This window comes from Macaca nemestrina, chromosome 7, assembly GCF_043159975.1.
Source record: "Macaca nemestrina isolate mMacNem1 chromosome 7, mMacNem.hap1, whole genome shotgun sequence".
NCBI classification, from domain to species: domain Eukaryota; kingdom Metazoa; phylum Chordata; class Mammalia; order Primates; family Cercopithecidae; genus Macaca; species Macaca nemestrina.
This window is the reverse complement of record NC_092131.1, coordinates 150,310,763-150,333,853: the sequence shown is the minus strand read 5'-3', so window position 1 is coordinate 150,333,853 and position 23,091 is coordinate 150,310,763. Positions and strand designations below refer to the sequence as shown.

The 23,091-nt window shown below is 40.3% G+C and overlaps 1 protein-coding gene and 2 pseudogenes across 2 annotated transcripts in view; 1 reads left to right on the top strand and 2 right to left on the bottom strand.

Moving 5' to 3' along the window:
- LOC105490244 (tropomodulin 3) overlaps positions 1 to 23,091 on the top strand; it is an 80,022-nt gene that overhangs the window by 19,545 nt on the left and 37,386 nt on the right. For both annotated transcript variants that reach the window (XM_071066841.1, XM_071066840.1), the window contains 2 exons: positions 13,410 to 13,609; positions 19,758 to 19,914. In XM_071066841.1, the coding sequence (XP_070922942.1) occupies positions 13,484 to 13,609; positions 19,758 to 19,914 (283 nt within the window). In that variant the 5' untranslated portion in view covers positions 13,410 to 13,483. The remainder of the gene's footprint in view (positions 1 to 13,409; positions 13,610 to 19,757; positions 19,915 to 23,091) is intronic.
- LOC105490241 (U3 small nucleolar RNA-associated protein 6 homolog pseudogene) lies at positions 9,004 to 10,088 on the bottom strand (annotated as a pseudogene).
- On the bottom strand, positions 10,104 to 11,307 carry LOC139355428 (U3 small nucleolar RNA-associated protein 6 homolog pseudogene; annotated as a pseudogene).

Genomic DNA, 23,091 nt, shown 5'->3' with positions numbered 1-23,091 from the left:
CAAGAGGGAAGGTAGAGTGTGTAGGTACAGGTGTGGTAGGTTTGTAGATATGATGGGAACTCAGATGTTATTTTATGATTGCTTCTGTATTCTTAGTGAAATATTAAGGTAAGGTCATCAGAGAGTGAGGGGTAGGCAGTATTGAAGGTTTGAGAAAAAAGTAGTAGAAAAAAGTCATCTAAGAGAGTAGGAGAGCGACTGGACTAGGATTTGAAATGCTAGAATATTAGAATTATTAGGCAGTATTCTTTGACATTAGTGGTGATACATTTTAAATGTAGCCAGTCAGTTCCTGTGTTTTTTCTCCAGCTTCATCTGCCACCCTGGTGCTGGTGAGAAGTAGGAAGGGTTAGGTTGTTTGTTTGTTTGTTTGTTTGAGACGGAGTATGGCTCTGTCGCCCAGGCTGGAGTGCAATGGTGCGATCTCGGCTCACTGTAACCTCCGCCTCCTGGGTTCAAGTGATTCTCCTGCCTCAGCCTCCTTAGCTGGAGTTATAGGCATGTGTCACCATGCTCAGCTAATTTTTGTATTTATAGGAGAGACAGGGGTTTCACCATGTTGGTAAAGCTGGTCTTGAACTCGTGACCTCGTAATTTGCCAACCTCGGCCTCCCAAAGTGCTGGGATTACAGGCGTGAGCCACCGCACCTGACCAGAAGAGTTAGTTTTAATCAGATGTGGAGTTTTGCCAGAGGAGTTCCAGAGAGACAGGGTCAAAGATGTTGAGAGTTATGGAGGGGCATGCTTATTGGTAAGGATAAGGACTGTTGGGGGGTGATAACCGTGGGGATGTTCAGCTGAGGTAAGCTGAGGACTGGACTGCTAGAAGAAAGACGGTCAGGGAACTCAGAGTAAGGGAAACATCACTATGGTTCCTGGGTGTCAGATTCATGATTCTTCTTCAGCAGTTTGACCAGTAAGCATTGAAGATTTTGGAAAGAAAATAAGAAGCAGCAATTGTGTAAAAATTTTTTCTAAGGCATGACAAGTTATTTGCTTGTTTTACTTTTTAGACTCAATCTTTTGCAAAAAATGATACCAGAAATGGCATTAACAAAAAGACATGTTCTTTGGTTTAGACTGTATGTTTAAGGACAGCCAGCAAATGTTTTATTTAGTAACTTCTGATTGGTTGATTTTGTTTAGTTAGTTGATTATCATTATTATGGGTTTGTTCATAAACTGTCATATTAGGACCATTCACAATGTGGATCTCAAAACAGACTATGATGAAAATATCAACCAAGAAACTCTTTAAAGCAGGCTTAGAAATATAGGTGGCATAGGACAATGTTCAGCTCCTCAGGAAAAAAAAATAGGTGTGGAATAAGAAATATTATTAAATGTGGACTTTTAATATTTTAATAATATTTAAAAGTGGACTTAGAAGTCATCCTTTGAGCCTCTCATGTGTTTATCCCCTACAGCCAACCGCTGTGTTTCCAAAACATACCACGTTTATCTACTTCTATCCATCTCCACAGCCACAACTCTAGGCAAAGCTGCCATCATTTCTCACCTAGATTGCAGCTATTAGCATAGTCCTAGGCTGAGAGAGCTGCTTAGAGACCTTATGTCCTAGCTCAAAAGTCATCTTTCAGAACAGTCTTTCTGAGCCACTTAAGTTAGCCTTCCTGATCCTCCCCACCTCCATTGCTTTAAGTTTTCTTCCTTATAGTACTTATTGCTGTCTCATATTACCTTCTTCCTTTATTCATTGTTTTTTGTCTGTATGCCACCTTTAAAATAGGGCAGGGAACTTGTCTGTCTTGTATACTGCTTATGCCTGTCGTCTAGAACAAATAATTCATGGCGTAGGAAATGTTCAAAAATATATGTCAAAAGAACAGTAAGTATATTGAAAAACAAATATTCATCTGGGAATCTTGAGAGCAAAAAAATTCTCTGATCTGGTGAGTTGTGGAGATTCAGCACCCAGGAATCCTAGGAGAAGCCAATGGGGAAAAGACAACATAACACAGTCTTAAGCCAGCGCAATTGAAGAGAAGGCCTCCAGCACCTGAAGTGGAGTTAACCTCAGGCCTGGTGTCTCCTAACCAAACTCATTTGGTTACCTAAAAAAAATCAGATTTTCATTTAATTTCAGAGATCAGATGACTGACGATCAGATATTTTTGTTTCGTTTTCAACTGGGGGAGATTAGACAGCAGAGAACTCTGAATCCTATGCTCAGATGAGTTGATAGGGAAGAAAAGGTGAAGAAGGGGCTACAAAGGATCAACACAAGTGTCAAAAACTCATTTTCAGTCCCCCTTTAGTTGTGATAAGGGGATTAGAGTTTGGGAGCAAGAGGACATTACATGGCTGGAGGAGAAAGAGGGAACTACCAAAGAAGGGAAAGCAGAGATTGATGTATGATTCAAGTATATCAAATTTGTGTTAGCTGTATACTACCAGGTACTGTACCTCGCGATGGCAATCCAGTGAGGAATGAGATCTGGGAGAGATCCTCTGCCCTTCAAGAGCTTTACAGTGTCTAGTGAGAGAAACAGGTGTAAGACTAACTCCAATCAGTATCATTGTTGGTTTGAAGTAAGTTTGAGGGGTGTCTTTATGGAGTAGCTCTGGATAGGATTTCAGGTGATGGCCCACAGCTTTATCTTTACCGAGACACAATTTCAGTCAACTGGTAGGTGTCTAATCTCTTAAAAACTGGCCCGTAGCAACCATAATCATAAAAGACTTATACGTGAGCCAAAATATCAGTTTATTAATATCTAGTGAGGAAAGTTACATGAATAGCCAAATTTTAATTAGAAGATATCTTGATGAACATTGAGAAGAATAAGAGGAAATAACTGGATGATGAAATATTGCCCTCTTTATTGTTTATTTATTTTTAAGACAGAGTCTCACTCTGTCACCCAGGCTGGAGTACAGTGGTGCAATCATGGCTAACTGCAGCCTGGACCTCTTGGGTTCAAGTGATCCTCCCACCTCAGCCTCCTACTAGCTGGGCCTACAGACGTGAGCCATCAAGCCTGGCTAATTTTTTATTTTTTGTAGAGATTGGGGGTCTCAATATGTTGCCCAGGCTCGTCTCAAACTCCTGGACTTAAGCAATCCTCGCGACTTGGCTTCCCGAAGTGCTGGGATTACAGGTGTGAGCCACTGCACCTGGACTTTCTTTAGTTATGGTACTGTCATTTTATAGTAATTTGTTCTATCTGATTTTCTAGGAAACCCTCTTATCATTTTATGTCAGTATTTTCAGTTACACCCTTTAAGTTTTGAAGTTACCAATGTACAATACAACCTGTGGTTATAATGGATGTATATATAAAGATAATAGCAACAACAGTTTGGGCATGATGTCTTATGCCTATAGTCCTACCTACTCAGGAGGCTGAGGAGGAGGGATCACTTGAACCTAAGAGTTTGAGGCTGCGCCACTGCACTCTGGCCTGACAGAGCAAGTCTCTGTCTCTTAAAAAAAAAAAAAAAAGATAATGCCAACATCCTTAAAGAAATCATTAATTTTGCCTGCATGTGAGAATGGAGACCAGGGAAATTTTCAGGGAAGATACGACATTTTCAGCCAGGTCTTGAAGAATATGTGAGGTTCAGTTGAGGATAGAGGTAGATGGGAATGAATGCATTTTTTCTAGAGAGAGGGAACATAATAAGCAAAGGAATAGAGAGGCCTAAAGTTTGTGGCCTGTTTGGAGTATAGGCTATGTGATGGGGAGCAGCCCGAGATAATATAGGAAAGCTAGCTAGTCAGGACCAGCTTCTGAACTGTGTATCTTTTTTTTTTTTTTTTTTTTTTTTTTTTTTTTTTTTTTGAGACGGAGTCTTGCTCTGTGCCCCAGGCTGGAGTGCAGTGGCGCGATCTCGGCTCACTGCAAGCTCCGCCCCCCCGGGTTCACGCCATTCTCCTGCCTCAGCCTCCCGAGTAGCTGGGACTACAGGCGCCCACAACCGCGCCCGGCTAATTTTCTTGTATTTTTAGTAGAGACGGGGTTTCACCGTGTTAGCCAGGATGGTCTCGATCTCCTGACCTCGTGATCCGCCCGTCTCGGCCTCCCAAAGTGCTAGGATTACAGGCTTGAGCCACCGCGCCCGGCCTGAACTGTGTATCTTATGCTGAGAAGATTGGACTTTCTCTTGTAGGTCAGGGATGGGCAAACTTTTTCTGTAAAGGGCCAAATAGTAAATATTTTAGCTTTGCAAGCCATTGGGTCTCTGTTGCAATTACTCAACTCTGCCATTGTAGCAAAAGCAGCCATAGGTAGTACATAAATGAATGAACGTGAATGTGTCCAAATAAAACATTTACAAAGACAGGCAGCAGGCCGAATTTGGCCTGCTGTAGTTTGCCTAACCCTGTTGTGGGTAATATGAATTATATAAGGCTTTTGGACCAGAGAACAATATGATCACATGTATACATTAAAGAGAGAACAGATAAGAATCTGAAAACTCTGAGCCCGCCCTATGGAAATGGTGGTGAAATGGAGGTTAACAACTCATAGAGTATCTCTCTGAATCATATGATTCCACATTTTTAAAAATATAGTCGATGTTGACACCTTACTCCCCATACAAATATAAAGCTTGAAGAAAATAAGTGGAGATTGGTTGAATAGAGTAGAACATTGCTTCTCAAACTTATATATAGATCCCTTTTAAAGGAAAAAAGCTGTAGGGCCCCTAGTGTTAACTGACAATCAAAACAATTAAAGCAGTTCTACCAGGTGCTGGTGCAATGATAAATGTAAATGTGGCAACTGAAATTCTACAACATTGCTTCTTTTTAAGTGATCCAAAGGATCTAGAATATGGCTATTAATTTTTAGAAATTATTCTTATAGAAAGCTAAAATTTAAAACTCTTAGCAAAATGAGATTGCTGAGATTCCATTAAAAAATTAGCATGGTCCTGGAAGTCCAGTGTGAAAAACAGGGATTCTAGAAATAAGTGATAAATGAAAAGGAAGATGGTAAATGGATGAAGACTTTTGGCTGAAAATATTCCAGGAGTTTCTTGATGTCCTTAAGTATAGCCTCCACTAGCTGAAGTTCAGTGAAGCAGTGGGTGAGTGGAAAGAAGAAAAGCAACAGCACCCATAGACTTTGTGGAATATTTAAACAAAGTTCTTCAGCCTTCGAAGAATTTTGAGTTAAACAAAATATACTCTGCCACACAGTATGAGATGTAGTTGTCAGAACTGATGAGGGGAGTACCTCTAGAGCAGTACATCTCAAGGTATAGTTCCTGACCAGCAGCATCAGCACCACCTGGGAGCTTATTAGAAATGCCCACCCCAGACCTACCCAATCAAGAAACGCTGGGGGCGGGCCCAGGAATCTGTGTTTTAACAAGCCCACCAGGAGATTATGATGCCGTCAAAAGCAGGAGAAACACTGCTGTAAAAAGTGAGTTAAGAAGAAAAATAGTCTGAACATACCAGAATTCCAGATTAAAAATTCTTAAGCTTTGCCTAACTTACCTGGCAGAACTTGCTTATTTACAAAAAGTTTTGTTTTTCTTAAATGATCATGAGAATGTTATGCTTTGAAAACCAATTCCCATATTCTTGTGCAATATAAATTGTTTTTTTACTTTTATATGAAATACAGTATACATTAGCTTAGAGATTAAAAGTTTCTGTAGACAAAGTGTAGATTTAAAGTACTTTTCTAGCACACTGGTTTCACCTCTTCATCACTCAGAATTTGTTCCTCTTCTAGAAGACAGATGTCAAAAGACAAACAAGAGAGACATGTCATCCCAGGACAGAAAGAAAAGCAAAGCACTCCTTCCAGAACTTCCCTTCCTAAGCAGTTTCTGAGCTCCTGCTGGCACTTGGAATGTTGTCAGAATACACATATTCCTCAATAAAAGATGAGAGTTGAGAGGGAAGGTAAAATCAAGTTAAGAGAATCTGAGAATGGGAACATCTGAGGAAAGAATGCTAGTAGTGGCCAGGTGCAGTGGGTAGCTCACACCTGTAATCCCAGCACTTTAGGAGGCTGAGGCAGGCAGATCACTTGATTCTAGGAGTTTAAGACTAGCCTGGGCAACGTGGTGAAACACTGTCTCTACAAAAAATACAAAAATTAGTTGGATGTGGTGGCACATGCCTGCAGTCCCAGCTACCTGGTAGGCTGAGGTGAGAAGATAGCTTGAGCCCAGGAGGCAGAGGCTGCAGTAAGCTGTGATTGCACCACTGTACTCCAGCCTGGGTAACAGAATGAGACCTTGTCTTAAAAAACAAAAACAAACCAAACAAAAAGTGATAAGTTTTAAGCATCATTAGATAGGATGAGCAACAGTTATTTGCTTTTTATTAAAGCAGAATTGAAACTTTGAACTTTGGTGTATTACCCAGAAGTTCTTGCCTCATGGCAAAATTCTATAATCTGAATCTGAAGGAAATTCATTTTCCACTGCTTTGGAAAGGAAAACCTAGCTAAAGAAGTAAACTTTTTTAAAATGAGAAATACTTAGCAACGTTTTCCCCTAGGATATGCCATGATAAACTTGATAAGACTTGGAAAAAGAAAAAAAAAATGGAAGAGATTTGTTACATATAACCAACAAAGAATATATTAAGGGCATTTTTTTTTTAATGGGCAAAAGATTCTTCACACAATAAGGAACACATTGGCCAATGAACACATGAAAAGATGCTCAACCTTATCATAATTCGGCAAAATACAAATTAAAACCACAGTGAAATACCACCAGAATGGCCAAAAATAAATATTCTGATAATACCACCAATGAGCAAGGATGAGGAGCAATGTGAATTGTCATGTGCCGAATCTGCTGGGAACGTTAATTCATGCAATCACTTTGAAAGTAGTTTGGCATTACCTAATCAAGTTGAGTATAAGCATACCCTTTTCCCAGCAATTCCATTCCTAGATTTGAACGTCAGAGAAACTCTCACACATGTGTACCAGGAAATAGGTAACAAGATTGTTTATAGCAGAGAAATAGAGGGGAGAGACTATAAGCAACTTAAATGTTCATTTATACCATAGAATACTCTATAGAAATGAAGAGAAAGTAGTATAGCTCTAAGCATCAACTCAAAACAATGAACAACATTAAATGAAAAAAGCAAGTCACAGAAGGGTGCATACTCTCTGAGTCTGTTTACATAACATGCAAGAAAAGGGGCAGATCTAAAACTGTTGAGGATATGTACAAATAAGGCAAAACTCTGAAGGAAAGCAAGAGAATGATTAATTCAAAATCTGGTAGAGTGGCTACTTTTGGAGGGGGAGATGCAACTGGAGAAATGAACATGAGGGTATTAGTAATGTTTTCTCTTTTATGCTGGGCAGGGTGTTCGTTTTATTCTTTAAGCAATACTGTAAACAAGCTTTGTGTAGTAGATTTTACTTTGGGATTAGGAGAAGCAATGTATTGGAGTAAGCTATTTAGTCTCTCCGTGGAATGTAGAATGTCATATTCCAACTTTGCAGAACCTGGGTGGCATACAGCATTGCTTGCCTTTGCTCCTGATACCTCATTCCTATCATATTGCCTGTTAGAGTGCCCTGTTAGAATGACCATTGAATGTATGACCCATACTAGGACATTCTTGAAAGTAAAGTTAGGGGCCAGGCGCGGTGGCTCAAGCCTGTAATCCCAGCACTTTGGGAGGCCGAGACGGGTGGATCACGAGGTCAGGAGATCAAGATCATCCTGGCTAACACGGTGAAACCCCGTCTCTACTAAAAAATACAAAAAACTAGCCGGGCGAGGTGGTGGGCGCCTGTAGTCCCAGCTACTCGGGAGGCTGAGGCAGGAGAATGGCGTGAACCTGGGAGGAGGAGCTTGCAGTAAGCTGAGATCCAACCACTGCACTCCAGCCTGGGCAACAGAGCGAGACTCCGTCTCAAAAAAAAAGAAAGTAAAGTTAGGGATGCATAAAATAATAATTAAACTTATATCTATGTCTATTTTAAAATATTCATTGAGAAAATTGGCTTATATACTGAAATTTTCAAAAATATATTAAAGCACATTAAAAACTTTTAAAATAGTAATTATTCAAACATTTAAAAAATAGCATGAACTAAATTATTCTTGGTACATATTTATATACTTTTATCAGTTTCTTACCCTTATCTGTCTGAAATACCATGTCATTGGTATTTTTATAAAGGGAAAATTTTTTTGAGTGGTCTTATTTTTTATTTTTGTCCCTTAAAAGGTTTACCTTGTTCAAAATTACATTTTATGGCTATTATATTGGAAAGTGCTGATATCTTCCATTGAATCTTCTCTGCAGACTGTATTCTTTTTAATGGAGAAAATACACTGTAAATATACTTGTAAGCTTGCTTATTTATTTATTTATTTATTTTTAGAGAGAGGGTCTCACCTTGTTGCCCAGGCTGGAGTGCAGTGACGCAACCATAGCTCACTGCAGCCTCAAACCCCTGGGCTCAAGCGATCCTCCTACCTCACCCTCCCAAGTAGCTAGGAATATAGGTGTGTGCCCCCATGCCCAGCTATTTTTTTAAAGTTTATATAGAGATGAGGTCTCACTATGTTGCCCAGGCTAGTTTCAAACTCCTGGGCTCAAGTGATCCTCCTACCTCAGCCTCCCAAAGTATTGGGATTACAGGCGTGAGCCACTGTGCCTGGCCAAGCTTGCTATCTTAAAGTTGGAAGTACAAAATGGAGGCTTAACAAACAGTAATGACAATGATAATAATTTGCTAAAAAAAAAAAAAAAGAAAAAAAAAGAAAAAAATTTCAAGATAACCAGTAAACCAGAAGAGGTGCCAATAAAACAGGTGTAAACCAGACCTGTCTTGGGCAGTTACACAAGTTGCCTGCAATGTAATATCTGCATAGACAAATTCTCTTCATTTGCTTGGTTTTTTTTTTTTCCTATGATTACAGGTTTTTTATTTTTTTGACACACTATTCTATTTCCTCCATATTTTCCAGAACAAATGCATAACATGTATCTTTTATAATGAGAATAAACCAACAAAACTGTACTTTCTCCTTCATTTTAGCTGGCTCCTAGCTAGAGATACTCATGCTTGAACTGGGATAGGTAAAACCCAGTCGTATGCTTTCCATGTATTCTGGAAAACATTTAGGACCTATGGTAGATCTGGCCTCAACATCTCAACATTAAATCAGCAGTTCTCTTTCCTGGAATTAGAGATTAGTGCATCATGAGCATGGTGTCCTGTGCCTATAATCCTAGCTACTCGGGAGTCTGAGGCAGGAGGGTCACTTGAATCCAGGAGTTCAAGACCAGCCAGGACAAGACCCTGTCTTCAATCATGATTAGTTTTTTCAATCAAAAAATTAAAGTTTTTAATTTTAAAAAAAATTAAGTTAACATAAAATTAAGGTGTGTCTTGAAATCAGACAGCCATCTTGTCTGCCATCTCTGAACAAATTACAAAAATGGACTCATAATACATATTTGCCCACAGGGCTTGCAATACTGTTTCACAAAGCTGGCTGTATTCTTCCTCTTCACAAACAGCCAGCCTCCATAGCATGTTTAGCTACAGACGCCTCTGCTGACTCTCCCTGCAACATTTTCATTGCTCGCCAGTAGATCTGTCTGCAGTTCTCAGGTCTACCAAGGGGGTGGTTCAGTGGTTCCTTGATATAATCCATCCAAAGATGAGAATCTACAGATCCAAACTCTCTCAAAGCCCTCTCATAATATTCTCTTATGTTCACCATCTTGCAGTATTGTTGCTCCTTTTCAAACTGAATCATTTTCCTGAAAAAGTCAACTGAAAATGGATGACTGTCCTGTAAACTTGTATACACAGCTCTGGCTTTTTTGTAGCCACCATGTTGATAAACCCAATCCAGGTACTTATCCTTCAGGGTTACTGAGTTAGCAGCTGTGACAGCTAAGAGAACTTTCTTAAAGATTGCCTCAGTATCTTCTTGGCTTTTGGCATCTTCACTCCGCTCTGCCAAGAAGTCTGCAATGGCAGACAAACCTGGGGTTTCAGGTGCACAGAGTCTTCTTCAAAAAGCATGGCTATGTCAGGGCTCTTTGAGTCAATCACCCCATGCACATTCATCTGCCACATTGTCCCAGAGTCCCTAAATAATTCAGTCCCTTGGCCGGGTGCGGTGGCTCAAGCCTGTAATCCCAGCACTTTGGGAGGCCGAGGCGGGCGGATCACAAGGTCAGGAGATCGAGACCACAGTGAAACCCCGTCTCTACTAAAAATACAAAAAATTAGCCGGGCGAGGTGGCGGGCGCCTGTAGTCCCAGCTACTCAGGAGGCTGAGGCAGGAGAATGGCGGGAACCCGGGAGGCGGAGCTTGCAGTGAGCCGAGATCGCGCCACTGCACTCCAGCCTGGGCAACAGCGTGAGACTCCGTCTCAAAAAAAAAATAATAATAATAATAATAATTCAGTCCCAGCTACTGCCACCTCCAGAGCTTCCCTCAGGAAGTTATGGCACAGCAACAACTCAAGTTAACTGCTTATATTGGAATTCTGGCAGAAGCTTGTTCTTGTGCCTCTCCGAATGCAGTGATGGTTCTTTCCAACCTCTTCCCTCTGAGGAACCCACTATTTGTCTTCTTAGTAAATCTTTCCAAGCAAAAGGTGATGTAACACTTCCACATGGCCTCCGTTGGCAGAGTCTTCACTGCCTCTTCTATACGGCGCAACATCTCTCCTCCTTCTGGCCCTCCTCTGCTTTGTCTTACTTCGTTGTAGGCTGCTCTTCTCCCGTCTGTGGCTCGATCTCTAATTCTCATCTTGCCGCATAATCCCAAGTGAGAAGATCATCTGTGTGTAGAGCCTGAGGGTCATCCTAAATTTCTTTTTGTAGACCTTTGGCAAAGTCAAATCGCCGTGCAGTTGAAAGCAGTGACACATGAAATTCTGCACCTCAAATTATGCTTACAGAATTTTCGTAGATGATCCGTGCCAACTCGCCCTTAAGGATTTCTTCAGAATAATCAGGATTCTCCACATCCATGTTGGCTTTTTCAAATTCTTGCTTTTCCTTCCTCAGTTTTTCAGCATGCATCAGCCTCATTCTAAAATAGTCTTGATAAAGTTTAGGGCCCTCTGGATGAAAGTGCAGTGCCCAAAGAAATAGTTGCCTTGTGCTTTCTGAAGACAATCAGTCTTCCATTTCCCATTTGGCTGCCATAATCCACAAAGCTGGCTTGTTGGAATGAATGGCCAACATGGCAGAAAATACCTTGCTAAGTTGAGTTTTAGTAGCCCATTTCTTACAAAAAACTACATAGGAGGCCGGGTGCGGCGGCTCACGCCTATAATCCCAGCACTTTGGGAGGCCGAGGCGGGTGGATCACCTGAGGTCAGGAGTTTGAGACCAGCCTGACCAACAAGGTGAAGCCCCGTCACTACTAAAAATACAAAAATTAGCCGGGCATGGTGGCGGGCACCTGTAGTCCCAGCCACTCGGGAGACTGAGACAGGAGAATTGCTTGAACCTGGGAGGCAGAGGTTGCAGTGAATCGACGTCATGCCACTGCACTCCAGCCTAGGCAACGGAGCAAGACTCCGCCTCAAAAAACAAACAAAAAACTACATAGGAGAGCCAAAGTTGAATATCATCTTTCCTCTTTGCTGAGGCACATCGGAAAACACCTTGTACCCCGTGTACAACAGAATTCTCAATCTCATCCTTTCTAAATGAATATCCAATGCATGTTCTTCTCTGGATCTGTTCCAAAAGATTAATTTCATATTGAACATAATTGCTAAAGTCGTCCTTGAAAAGGGCTCTTCCCTGGATTCTCTACTCTAGATCAGAAGCCTTCTTAATGATAGCCTTAATCTCTGCATGACTGAACAGTCCAGTGTGCTCCAGCTGTTCCAATTCGGGGAGCTGATCTTTGTGTTCCTGAATTATCTCTACAATGAGGTCCAAACTCTACAACCCCATGGGGAGGTTCTCAACCACAAACACATGCAGGAAGCTCCCCCATTTGCTTGTTGTTGGACCTAAGGTGGTTGCTAGTCAAGTTACTGTCAGACTCTTGCGGTGAGCCTGCCTTTCTAAACACTTTGAACAGTTCCATTCATGGGAGATGGAAACACATCAAAGGAGCCTTAAAATGTTACTGGTTTGGCAGGAAAAACATACTAAAATATTAAGTTGAGAAAACTTGAGGGAAGAAGTAGTAAATATGTCAAACTGAAGTACTGAGCATTTTGCAGTCAAGAAAAACTTAACCAAATCACTAAGTCTAAAATGTATTTCCATTTATTTCCATAGGTAGTAAGTACTTTTTTTTTTTTTTTTTTTTTTTTTTTGAGACAAGGTCTTGCTATGTCACCCAGGCTAGAGTCTAATGGCATGATCTCAGCTCACTGCAACCTCTGTCTCCTGGGCTGAAGCCATCCTCCCATCACAGCCTCTTGAGTAGCTGGGACCATAGGTGTATACCACCACACCTGGCTGATGTTTCATATTTTTCACCATGTTGCTGAGGCTGCTCTTAAACTCCTGAGCTCAAGCGATTCACCTGCCCCAGCCTCCCAACGTTCTGGGATTACAGATGTGAGCCACTGCATCTGGCCCAGTACTAGGTATATTTTATGAGACAGATGGTTCATACATATGACTGGAATATAGAGAAATCCTTGGTTTTTCACCTTTCCTATAGAACAATCCTGCCAAATCAACAGATGATTAGCTCTTTGATATATGCCAACTTCTGTGTCTCTAGAGCTTCTATTAACCTGCTTGTTGATTAACCTCATAGCTGTCCAGGAGAGATCACACAATAAGGAAACGATGATGGTCCCTTCCCATAGTCAGACCCTCCGACCAACCTTGTCAATCAGTGGGTGACATATCCCAGCATGATTTTGAGTATTTTATCAAACATCTTCAGAATGCTATATTTTTTCCTTTAAAAACACCTCAGAAAAATATTTTCAAATGCATCTTTTCAAAAGAAAATTTTTCCTAGTGGCAAGAGACCACTCCTGTCATGTGGAATGTATTGATATCCACCCATATTAATATTGAGTCATATTGTGCTCCTGAATAATATATAGTAAAACAAATGTGCCTTAAACACATTGTGCTGAAGCAAAGTACTCTGGTAAAATAATTTGAAAACCATTGATGGAAAAACTTTTATTTTGGCATATAATTTCTTTCCCCCTAAAATTTTATTATTAGAAATTCTAAATTCTGTCAAGTGACTGCCTTAATGGATTTGAATTTTGTTTTATCTTTTCTCTCTTTTTTCCTGGTTTTTTTTTTCAACACAAGGCAAAGGACATTGAATGATTCATAAAGAAGAATAGCATGTGATATATGATCAAAGAATATATGACATATGGAAATTACATTTCACTTAACCTAAGAATTAGATCGAAGTAGGTGGAGATGACTTACTATTTAAAATGTTTTTGTTTCTTCTCTCCATAGCTTTAAGAAAAAGTAGAGATCACTTCTGACTGTACTGAACAGCAAAAATTAAGTGACTTGCTACACTGTAAATCATGGCACTGCCATTCCGTAAGGACTTAGAAAAGTACAAAGACCTTGATGAAGATGAGCTCCTTGGGAATCTGTCAGAAACAGAACTGAAACAACTGGAAACTGTTTTGGATGATCTTGACCCAGAGGTAGGTGCTAGCTAATGAAGAGAAATGAAATAACTTTTCAAATTCTTTGAAACTCAGTAGCTGCCTTTGAGCTTTTTCATGACTTTTCTCTGGTACCTTCTACCCCCTCCTCTTTATCCAAATCAATTTGCTTTTGGCTTCCTCTCCAGTTCCCCACTTCTGCCTCCATATGTTTACTAACATGACTGTCCTAAACTACTCCAGTATCCTTATTTTCAAACATCTCCTGAAATTTCTTCCTCCTCTGAGAAATTTTTCTCCTCTGTGCAGGCAGGGATATTTTTAGTACGATGCAGCAGATGATTACCTTTTTGATACACGCCAACCTCTGTCTCTTCCGAGTTTGTATGCCAGGTGGCTCCAGTGTAGAATGCCTCTAAAAGATTCTTCATGACCCTAAATCTAATTGTTCCCTTTCTGAAAGATGCTGACCCAATCGATTAAGTTTCCAGTCATTGGAAGAATAGATCTAAGTAATTTCTTGACAATACAGCAGTCCACTGTGGAGCAGACCTGAATATATGTATGTAAGCTTTAACTTGCAAGGTGGATGTTGTTTGTCTTATAAATTACACAAGGCTTAGATAGACACCCATGACCCTTGAATTGTTATTCCCTGATATGTCGGGGGAGGGGCAGTGAGGTAAGAACCTGAAGGTCCTGAAGGTAATGGTTGTTTGCTAGGCTTCTTTTGTTTACCACATTTCTTTATGCCAAGATGTTGATTTTAAGTATCCTCTAAGGACTGAGATGGAGTTCATTTTATAACATTGTTCTTGTTACTGGATGATGTGTCTATACCATAGATCAAGTCCCTTAACCATAATTACTATTATAAGGAAAAGTTCCCAGTACACCTAATTGGAGGGGGATTACTCAGGATAACAGTGCTGTTTTTATCACATCACAGCAATATCTTCTGTAGGCAGTTCAATCTATTAGACCTATTTGAATCAAATGGTTTTAGAACTGGAAAAAGTGGACGAGTGCTCACACCTATAATCGCAGCACTTTGGGAGGCCGAGGTGAGTGGATCACTTGAGGCCAGGAGTTCGAGACCGGCCTGGCCAACATAGTGAACCCCGTCTCTGCTAAATATACAAAAATTAGCTGGGCGTGGTGGTGCATGCATGTAGTCTCAGGCTATCCCAGGCTACTTGGGAAACGGAGGCATGAGAATTGCTTGAACCAGAAAGGTGGAGGTTGCAGTGAGCCGAAATTGCACCACCTCACTCCAGCTTGGGTGACAGAGCAAGGCTATCTCAAAAATAAATAAATAAAAAATAAATAAATAAATAAATAAATAACAGAACTGGAGAAAGCGTAAGACTTTATCTAGTCCCTAATCCAGGTTTCTCAATCTTGACACTATTTACTTTTGAGGTTGCATAATTTGTTGTAGGGGGGCTGTCCTGTGCATTGGAGGGATGTTTAACAACATCCCTGGCCAGTAGCACACTCCTCCTGTTTTAAAATATTCCTAGGATGTTGTTTTAATCAGGTTTGGTAATGGATGACAGACACTGAAACTACTTCCTTGAAAGAAGGGTTTATTACTTACAGTTCCAAGAGCAGGAGGCACACCATGCCACACAGAGGCACATGGGGAAGCACCCAGGTTGGTCAGGAGGCAAAAGGATCAAGGAACAAGCATGGCCAAGAGCCTTTATTGTGGTTCAATAGGAATGAATGGGTGAGTCAGGATAGGCAAATTTTAACAAGTTTAGGACTAGATAGTTTGAATAATTTTAACAGGCTCAGGGCTATGTAAGTAGTCTCTAGTTGTCCAGTATCTGGCTCTGGGTGATTTAGGGGGAGGGGAAATACTGGCTTGGTAAGTGAGAATTAGATAAAAAAGAGGTGGTTAGGAGAATTGGTTGGTTTGCATATGAAAGGTGTGTTCCGGGTGAGGTTGGTAGGGAGTAGTGCTCTCTAGCTAGCCCTGGAAGGAGTGGTCTCCAGGATTAGCAGGGCCCCAAGATGTCAAAGCATCATAAAACTCAGAAAATAAAAAACATGACTTTTTTTAGAGCCCAGTTGTCACTCTGTTCCTCAGGCAAGAGTGAAGTGGTGCAATGATAGCTCACTGCAGCCTTGAACTTCTGGCTCAAGCGATCCTCCCACCTCAGCCTCCTATGTCACTAGGACTACAGGCAAGCACCACTATACCCAGCTAATTTCTTTGTAAAATTTTTTGTAGAGGCAAGGTCTTGTTATGTTACCCAGACTGAAAACCGTGATTAATACTCCTCCCCCTGAGCTGACAACCAAAAATGTCTCCAGACATTGCCAAATGTCCCATAGGGGACAAAAACACTACTGGTTCAGAAACATTGATCTAGTTCATGCCCTCTGTTTTACAGGTGGAAAACAGAAATTACCTCAGTTATTACAATTAGGGAAGGAGCTGGGACTAGGTCCCTCACTGCCTCATTGATACCTGGCGGTATAGCAGTCTTTCTGTTAAACCACACTGAGTCTCCTCCCAACTCATGCACTATGGTATCAGTCTGAAATCTGATGGCTTATTTTTCATTTGTAAATCCATGGCCTGTTTCTTGTGTGGGGAGGCTTGATTAGCCTCTAAATGTCTTTTGCAAACTCCCCAACCCCAGTCATAACTCCCCTAACCTCAATACTGTTAGTTGAGACTAGGAGAACAATGATGTTTATGACAGCATCTGTTTGTTGGGTGACATGTTTTTGGAAAGCATTCTGGTAAAGAACCAGGTAAGAAAAGAGGTCAAGGATAGTAGCAGCGAAACACCACTGTAACTTACAAAGTCTCAGGAAGTAGGTTGAAGGTATGTGTGGTACCTTATATTTTGGAGGACTGTTTTACTGTCCTTCTGCTGTATTCAGTGTACGTGTTTGCTAACTCACTGCATTTTTGCCCAAAAAAAAAAAAAAAAATCTATCCCCAGAAGACAGCCAGCCTAGCAAAAGCTTTCCCCTGCCCCACCCCCGAAGGCTGGGAATATATTTTACAGCAAAATTGCACTACAAGAGAGAAACATGTCATTTTTAGTGACAATCATATTAAAGAAAATTTTTATCTGAAAAGTAATTATGATCTATTAGCTTACTTGATTAGAGTATATTTCTAATGAAGCTTGGTTCATGGGTTTATAGCCTCTAAAACCAGCTAGCTGTCATTTAGTTTGTGGTTAGACTGTTTTTGGCCAGGTATAGTGGCTCATACCTGTAATCCTAGAAGGGAGATTTGCTTAAGAGCAGGAGTTCCAGACCATCCTGGACAACATAGCAAGACCTTGCCTCTACAAAAAATTATAAAAATTAGCCGGGGGCATGGTGGTGCACGCCTGTAGTTCCAGTTACTCCAGAGGCCTAGGCAGGAAGATTGCTTGAGCCCAGGATTTCAAGGTTTCAGCAAGCTATGATCACATCACTGCACTCCAGCCTGAGCAATAGAGCAAGACCCTGTCTCCCCTCCAAAAAAAAGAAAGAAAGGAAAAAAGGCTTTCTAAGGAGCCAGGATTTCAGCTATCATATTTAAGACTGTGTGTGTCGCATGGGCTTGAGCAGGCAGGTAGAGTAGTGCAACTTCCATTACCACCGCCATGAAATAGCAATATATACATCTATGCATTATTGATGGAGAAGTAAAGTAACTTTTTATTATTGATGGAGAAGTAAAGTAACTTTTTATTAATTTGCCTTAATGAGAATTTTTAAAAGCATTCTACCATTTACTTTATTCAGTAAATATTTGGGGACAACTTGTAGATTTCAGGTACTATGCTAGGCTTAGGAATACAAGAATGAGCAAAACAAATGTGGTATTTGCCCTCATGACGCAGGCTGGTAGGAATAGGAGCAGTTTGACATTAATCAAATAATCATACCATATTAAAAGAATGGTAAATGCTACACACTGTAAGAGCTTGTGATGAAAGGTTAAGAAAAGCTTCCCTGGGGGAATGGAGCTACAATCTGAAAAATGAGTTGCAAAAAGGGATAGGCAGAGCATTCCAGGGAAGGGAGACCACGCACATAGAGGCCTGGTGGTAGAAGGAAGTATGTAGCAAGTACAAGAGAGAAAAAAAAGTCCAGTGTGACTAGAATGGAGAGGATGTATGAGATGAGCCTAGGGTGACAGACTGAGGGGCTGGTGGTGAAGGATAAAAAATATCAGGCAACTGATACAGTTGGGAAGCTAGTGTAACAGTCTCAGCAAGCTTGGATCATAGTTTGGACCAAAGTAATAATGTTGGAGATGGGAAAAAGATGAATGAGTTCTTCAGGAAGTAAAAGAGTAGGGTTTGCAGGTCAGTTGGAAATGGATTCTTCATGTGTAGTTCCTCTCTTGATTTCTAAGTCTAAAGGTAGAAATCTTATGTTTCTTTTTTATGGTTCCATAAACAATTTTGTATTACAGAAATATACTTGGTACAGAGTTAGGAATGGACCTCCTGTGTGTTTCATCTTTATAGTTCAGCTTTCTGTGTAGTAGGTACCATTACATAAAGGGTAACACAGGTGAATTTTATGAAAATTATTATGTATCTCAACAAATGACCACAGTTGAAGTACTGTATTTCCTAGTTACAAATTGAATATTTTCTATTAACATTACCCTTATAAGATTACCCTTTATAATGAAAAATTGTCTTATACCACGCATGAAATTCAATTGGGAGGTTTTGCAAAAGAGGGCTGGCCCTTCTGTGTGATTTCTCTGGCTGCCTCCCATTTTCAAAGCAAAGATATACCCAGAAATAGGAGACAAGGCAGTATCACCTCTTTGGCTTTTGACAAGCAAAAGGACGGTGCTCTCTTTGTCTAGTCAGCCCTTGTGTTTACTGCGCTTAGTGAAAATTAAGGGACTACAGGAGAAAACTTTAATCCATCACCTTCTACTCCACCTCCCTCAACTCTAAGTCAGTCCATGCACTCAAAAGCTTTACCCATGTGGAAACCCAGGAACATAGCTCTTGCTATGAGTATTTCAGGGGTCCCTTGGGGCATGTGAAACGATGATAGTGATTGTTGCAAGTACATCCTAGTGCTCATGTATATTTGTATGCATACACACATAAGTGGAACATCTCACATTGTGTTTAAACTGAAGTAAACAATCTGATATTCTACTGTGTGGTATACATGTTTTAATCATGAAAAAGTCTATACAATGAAATGGAAGTCATGAAGGAATATCATGTACAGAGTCATTTAACACTCTTGTAATAGAATTATTCTCTGTACATATACACTGAGCAATTATTAAGCATTAATAAAACTTTTTAAAAAAACTTTTATTTTAAGTTCAGACATACATGTGCAGGTTCGTTACGTAGGTAAACTTGTGTCATGGGGGTTTGTTGTACAGATTATTTCATCACCCAGGTATTAAGCCTAATACCTGTTAGTTATTTTTCCTGATCCTCTGCCTCCTCCCACCCTCCCTCCTCTATGCTCCAGTGTGTGTGCTCTATATGTCTGTGTGTTCTCATCATTTAGTTCCCACTTAGGTAAGTGAGAAGATGCGGTATGTGGTTAATAAAACTTTTTTATTAGTATCCCAGAACACTTAAAAACTAAAGATTGTTTCCTGCTAGTAGAATCCTCTCTGAAGAAAATGTTCTATTAGAAAACATATACCGGGCGCGGTGGCTTATGCCTGTAATCCCAATACTTCGGGAGGCTGAGGAGGGCAGATCATCTGAGGTCAGGAGTTGTAGAATAGCCTGGCCAACATGGCAAAACCCTGTCTCTACCAAAAATGCAAAAATTAGCCAGGTGTGGTGGCAGGCGCCTATAATCCCAGCTACTTGGGAGTCTGAGGCATGAGAATGGCTTGAACCCAGGAGGCAGAGGTTGCAGTGAGCCAAGATTGTGCCACCGCACTCCAGCTTTGGGGATAGAAGGAGACTCTGTCTCCAAAAAGAAAAGAAACTGTACTAATGTATGTGCCTATTTTAATAATAAGGTAAGTGAATTCTACCTAATAAAAAAGAAGTTTCATGTTTGGAGCAGTTGTATATTGCTGTCCTAAAATCCTGCAATGAAGTGTTTAGTGCCTGTATCACATTCCGGTCTGTAATTCTTTTTTATATGGGTAATCTTCGGAAGCATATAGCATTAGCATTCTTTTTGGTCATACTGGCTGATTCATTCTCTCTGGCAGAATGCCCTTCTGCCTGCAGGGTTCCGGCAGAAGAACCAGACATCAAAGTCCGCCACAGGGCCATTTGATAGAGAGCATCTCCTTTCATATCTGGAGAAGGAAGCATTGGAGCATAAAGACAGGGAAGACTATGTGCCCTACACTGGAGAAAAAAAAGGTAAGCCCAGAATTTTGAAGTTATTATGTGGTAACACTTGATTTTTCTTTTTATAGGTGGGTATGGAGAAAATCATATTTTTAGAGGTACATCATTGGTAGCCTTAAATATAGGATACTGTTGACTTAAATATTTATTAGTTTAGACACTTTATTTACATTTTTCATCAACTTGGCCAATAAGTTTCTTCTTAATGATGTTAGTGAAGTTTTATTACACAATGATTTTGTATAACATTCTTTAATTCTCTACTGTAACAGATCTAAAAGTGTATTGAAGGAAACTTTTAAATCCAGTGGTAGATTACAGAGTACAAATGATGTTAAGGCATCTATTCTAACTGCATTCTTTAAAGTGGAATGCCATAAAACAATTCATGCCATATTTTCAAAGACCCTTTTTAAAAGCTGTTCTATAGCCATCCTTATTAATTCATGGTTATGATTGCTAATGCTTCGTAATCAGTACTTTTAGGAAATTTTTCTAGTCCAAGTCTCCCTCATTTAAGTGTTTGTGCTTATGTATCCTCAGTGGAGCTTAAGTACAGCTGTGGCTTTTTTTTTTTTTTTTTGATTTTTTTTTTGACAGAGTCTTGCTCTGTCACCCAGGCTGAAGTGCAGTGGTGTCATCTCACCTCACTGCAACCTCCACCTCCCGGGTTCAAGTGATTCTCCTGCCTCAGCCTCCTGAGTAGCTGGGATTACAGGTGCGTGCCACCACGCCTGGCTAATTTTTGTATTTTTAGTAGACATGGGGTTTCACCATGTTGGCCAGGCTGGTCTCGAACTCCTGACCTCAAGTAATCCACCCACCTTAGCCTCCTAAAGTGCTGGGATTACAGGCGTGAGCCACTGCTCCTGGCCACAGCTGTGTTCTTAAAAGTTCTATATATATACTTAAATGAAACAGGATAAGTTTTTCAGCTTTCCAAACAGGTCAGAATATAGGTTGACCTAAAAACGCAAATTCTACGTTCACTCTTATTTGGAATATTGTGTATAGAATACTGGGGAATGGTGACAGCAGTGGCAGAGCTGCATATCAGCTCTTGCAGGCACCGTTTTTATGTCTGAATTCTTTCTAGTCTGGGCAGGAAGAATGGTACTTGGGCTTTTTATTTGAGAAAGAGGCCTTTCTCAATAATTTTGGCCAGAACTGTGTCACATGACTACCCCTTAGCTGCAAGGGAAGCAAGAAAGTTCATTTTAGCACTCCAGCTTCTATAGTAGAGGAAGGCTAGTGAATGGTAATAGTAGGTAAGCCATAAACTCAGCACCTGACTTTTCCAAAATTATCCATCACCTCAGCCCCTGTGCTTTTTCTTTAGAGTCCTCCTCCCCTTCATCTCTTGTTAAGGATCACTATCTTTGTTACTTGAGTTAGGGTTCTCCAGACAGACAGAACCAATGGGATGTGAGGGGAGAGAAAAGTTTATTTTAAGGAGGCTTTTAAAATTCAAAATCTAGCAGGCTGGAGACGCAGGGAGGATTTACTGTTCTTGTCGAAAGGCAGTCTAGTGGCAGAATTTCTTCTTTCTTTGGGGATATGAATCTTTGTTCTTTTAAGGCTTTCAACTGATTAAACGAGGCCCAGCCACATTATGGAGGTTAATTGGCTTTACTTAGAGTCCACTGATTTAAATTTTAATCTCATCCAAAACAACAAAAACAAACAAACAAACAAAACCTTCATGAAAACTTTTAGAAGAATGTTTGAGAAAATATCTGGGCACCACAACCCAGCGAAATTGACACATAAAACTAACCATCACACCACTGTTACAGGTGGGAATGTCCTGTCCCTCAGGTGTTTGGGGCCAGAAAAAGAGTTCAAAACCAATGCAGAATTTTGAAATGTGGAGAATCATAAAGACAGGCAGAGGCATCTCTTCCTTTTTATTTGTCCAAGAAAACTACTGGTTATATTTTCTCTGTACAGCCATACAGATGTCAGTGTTTATGGCTTTAATCTTGCTTAAATTGGAGAACATAATTTTATGGGAAAAAATACTGGTTGATCACCTTCTATTCTGTGTGTTTTAGGTGGACTCTGGGGGTATAATTTGGAAAGGAATGGAGGTAGAAACAAAGGGAGAGATGTGAGAAAAAGAGATGTCAGAAAAAAACTATGGAATTTGAGGACAAGGAGAAAAAATAAGAGACCTGAAAGAAAGCTGCATTTGTCCCAGGCTAACCCAGGAAGCTTCCTAATATGCCCTTGTTTCATAATCTCCAGTTACCTAGGAAAATACCTTGGAGGATTAGAGGAAATAGGAAAGAAAGTAGAGAAGAATTATGGAAAATAAGAAAATACAAGAGGGGGAAAAGGATAGAGGTGAGGAATATGGGTGACATTAGGAAAAAGTGCTGTATCCTCAACTATTGTAGAATATCTTTGTCCTCCTATGTATCTTTTTAAATTTTTACTTCTTACTTTAGGTTTTAGATGGGTAAGAATAAATGGAAGTAGTTGAACAAGTAATTTTACATTCACAATCAGTGGTTTCTCTTTATAGTACATTCAGTATTTTTACTGCATCTTTTAGCTACATATGTCTATTAAATATTTTTTATGGGTGGTTCTGATGCAGTGATTAAAATGATAGCTTTTTTTTAAAATAATGAAGTTTTTGTTACGTAGAGAAAATGCACAGATCATCTGTATGTAGCTCAGTGAATTATAAAATAAACACACCATGGTTTATCTAAACACTCAGGTAAAGATAACATCAGCAGCCAGATGCGGTGGCTCATGCCTGTAATCCCAGCACTTTGGGAGGCCGAGGCAGGCAGATCTCTTGAGGTCAGGAGCTTGAGACCAGCCTGGCCAACATGGTGAAACCTCGTCTCTACTAAAAATACAAAATAGCTGAACGTGGTGGCACGTGCCTGTAGTCCCAGCTACTTGGGAGGCTGAGGTAGTGGAACCGCTTGAACCCCGGAGGCAGAGGTTGCAGTGAGCCAAGATCGCTCTACTGCACTCCAGCCTGGGCGACAGAGCCGAGACCCTGTCTCAAAAAAAAAAAAGATAACAGCACCCACTGAAGGCCCTATCATGCTCCTTCCCAGTCACTTTTCCCTTTTGTCTTCTGAAAAGTAATAACCAACATAGTGTCTAATAAAATGATTAGTTCTGCTTGTTTTGAACTTTATATTGATGGAAACATACATTCCGGGC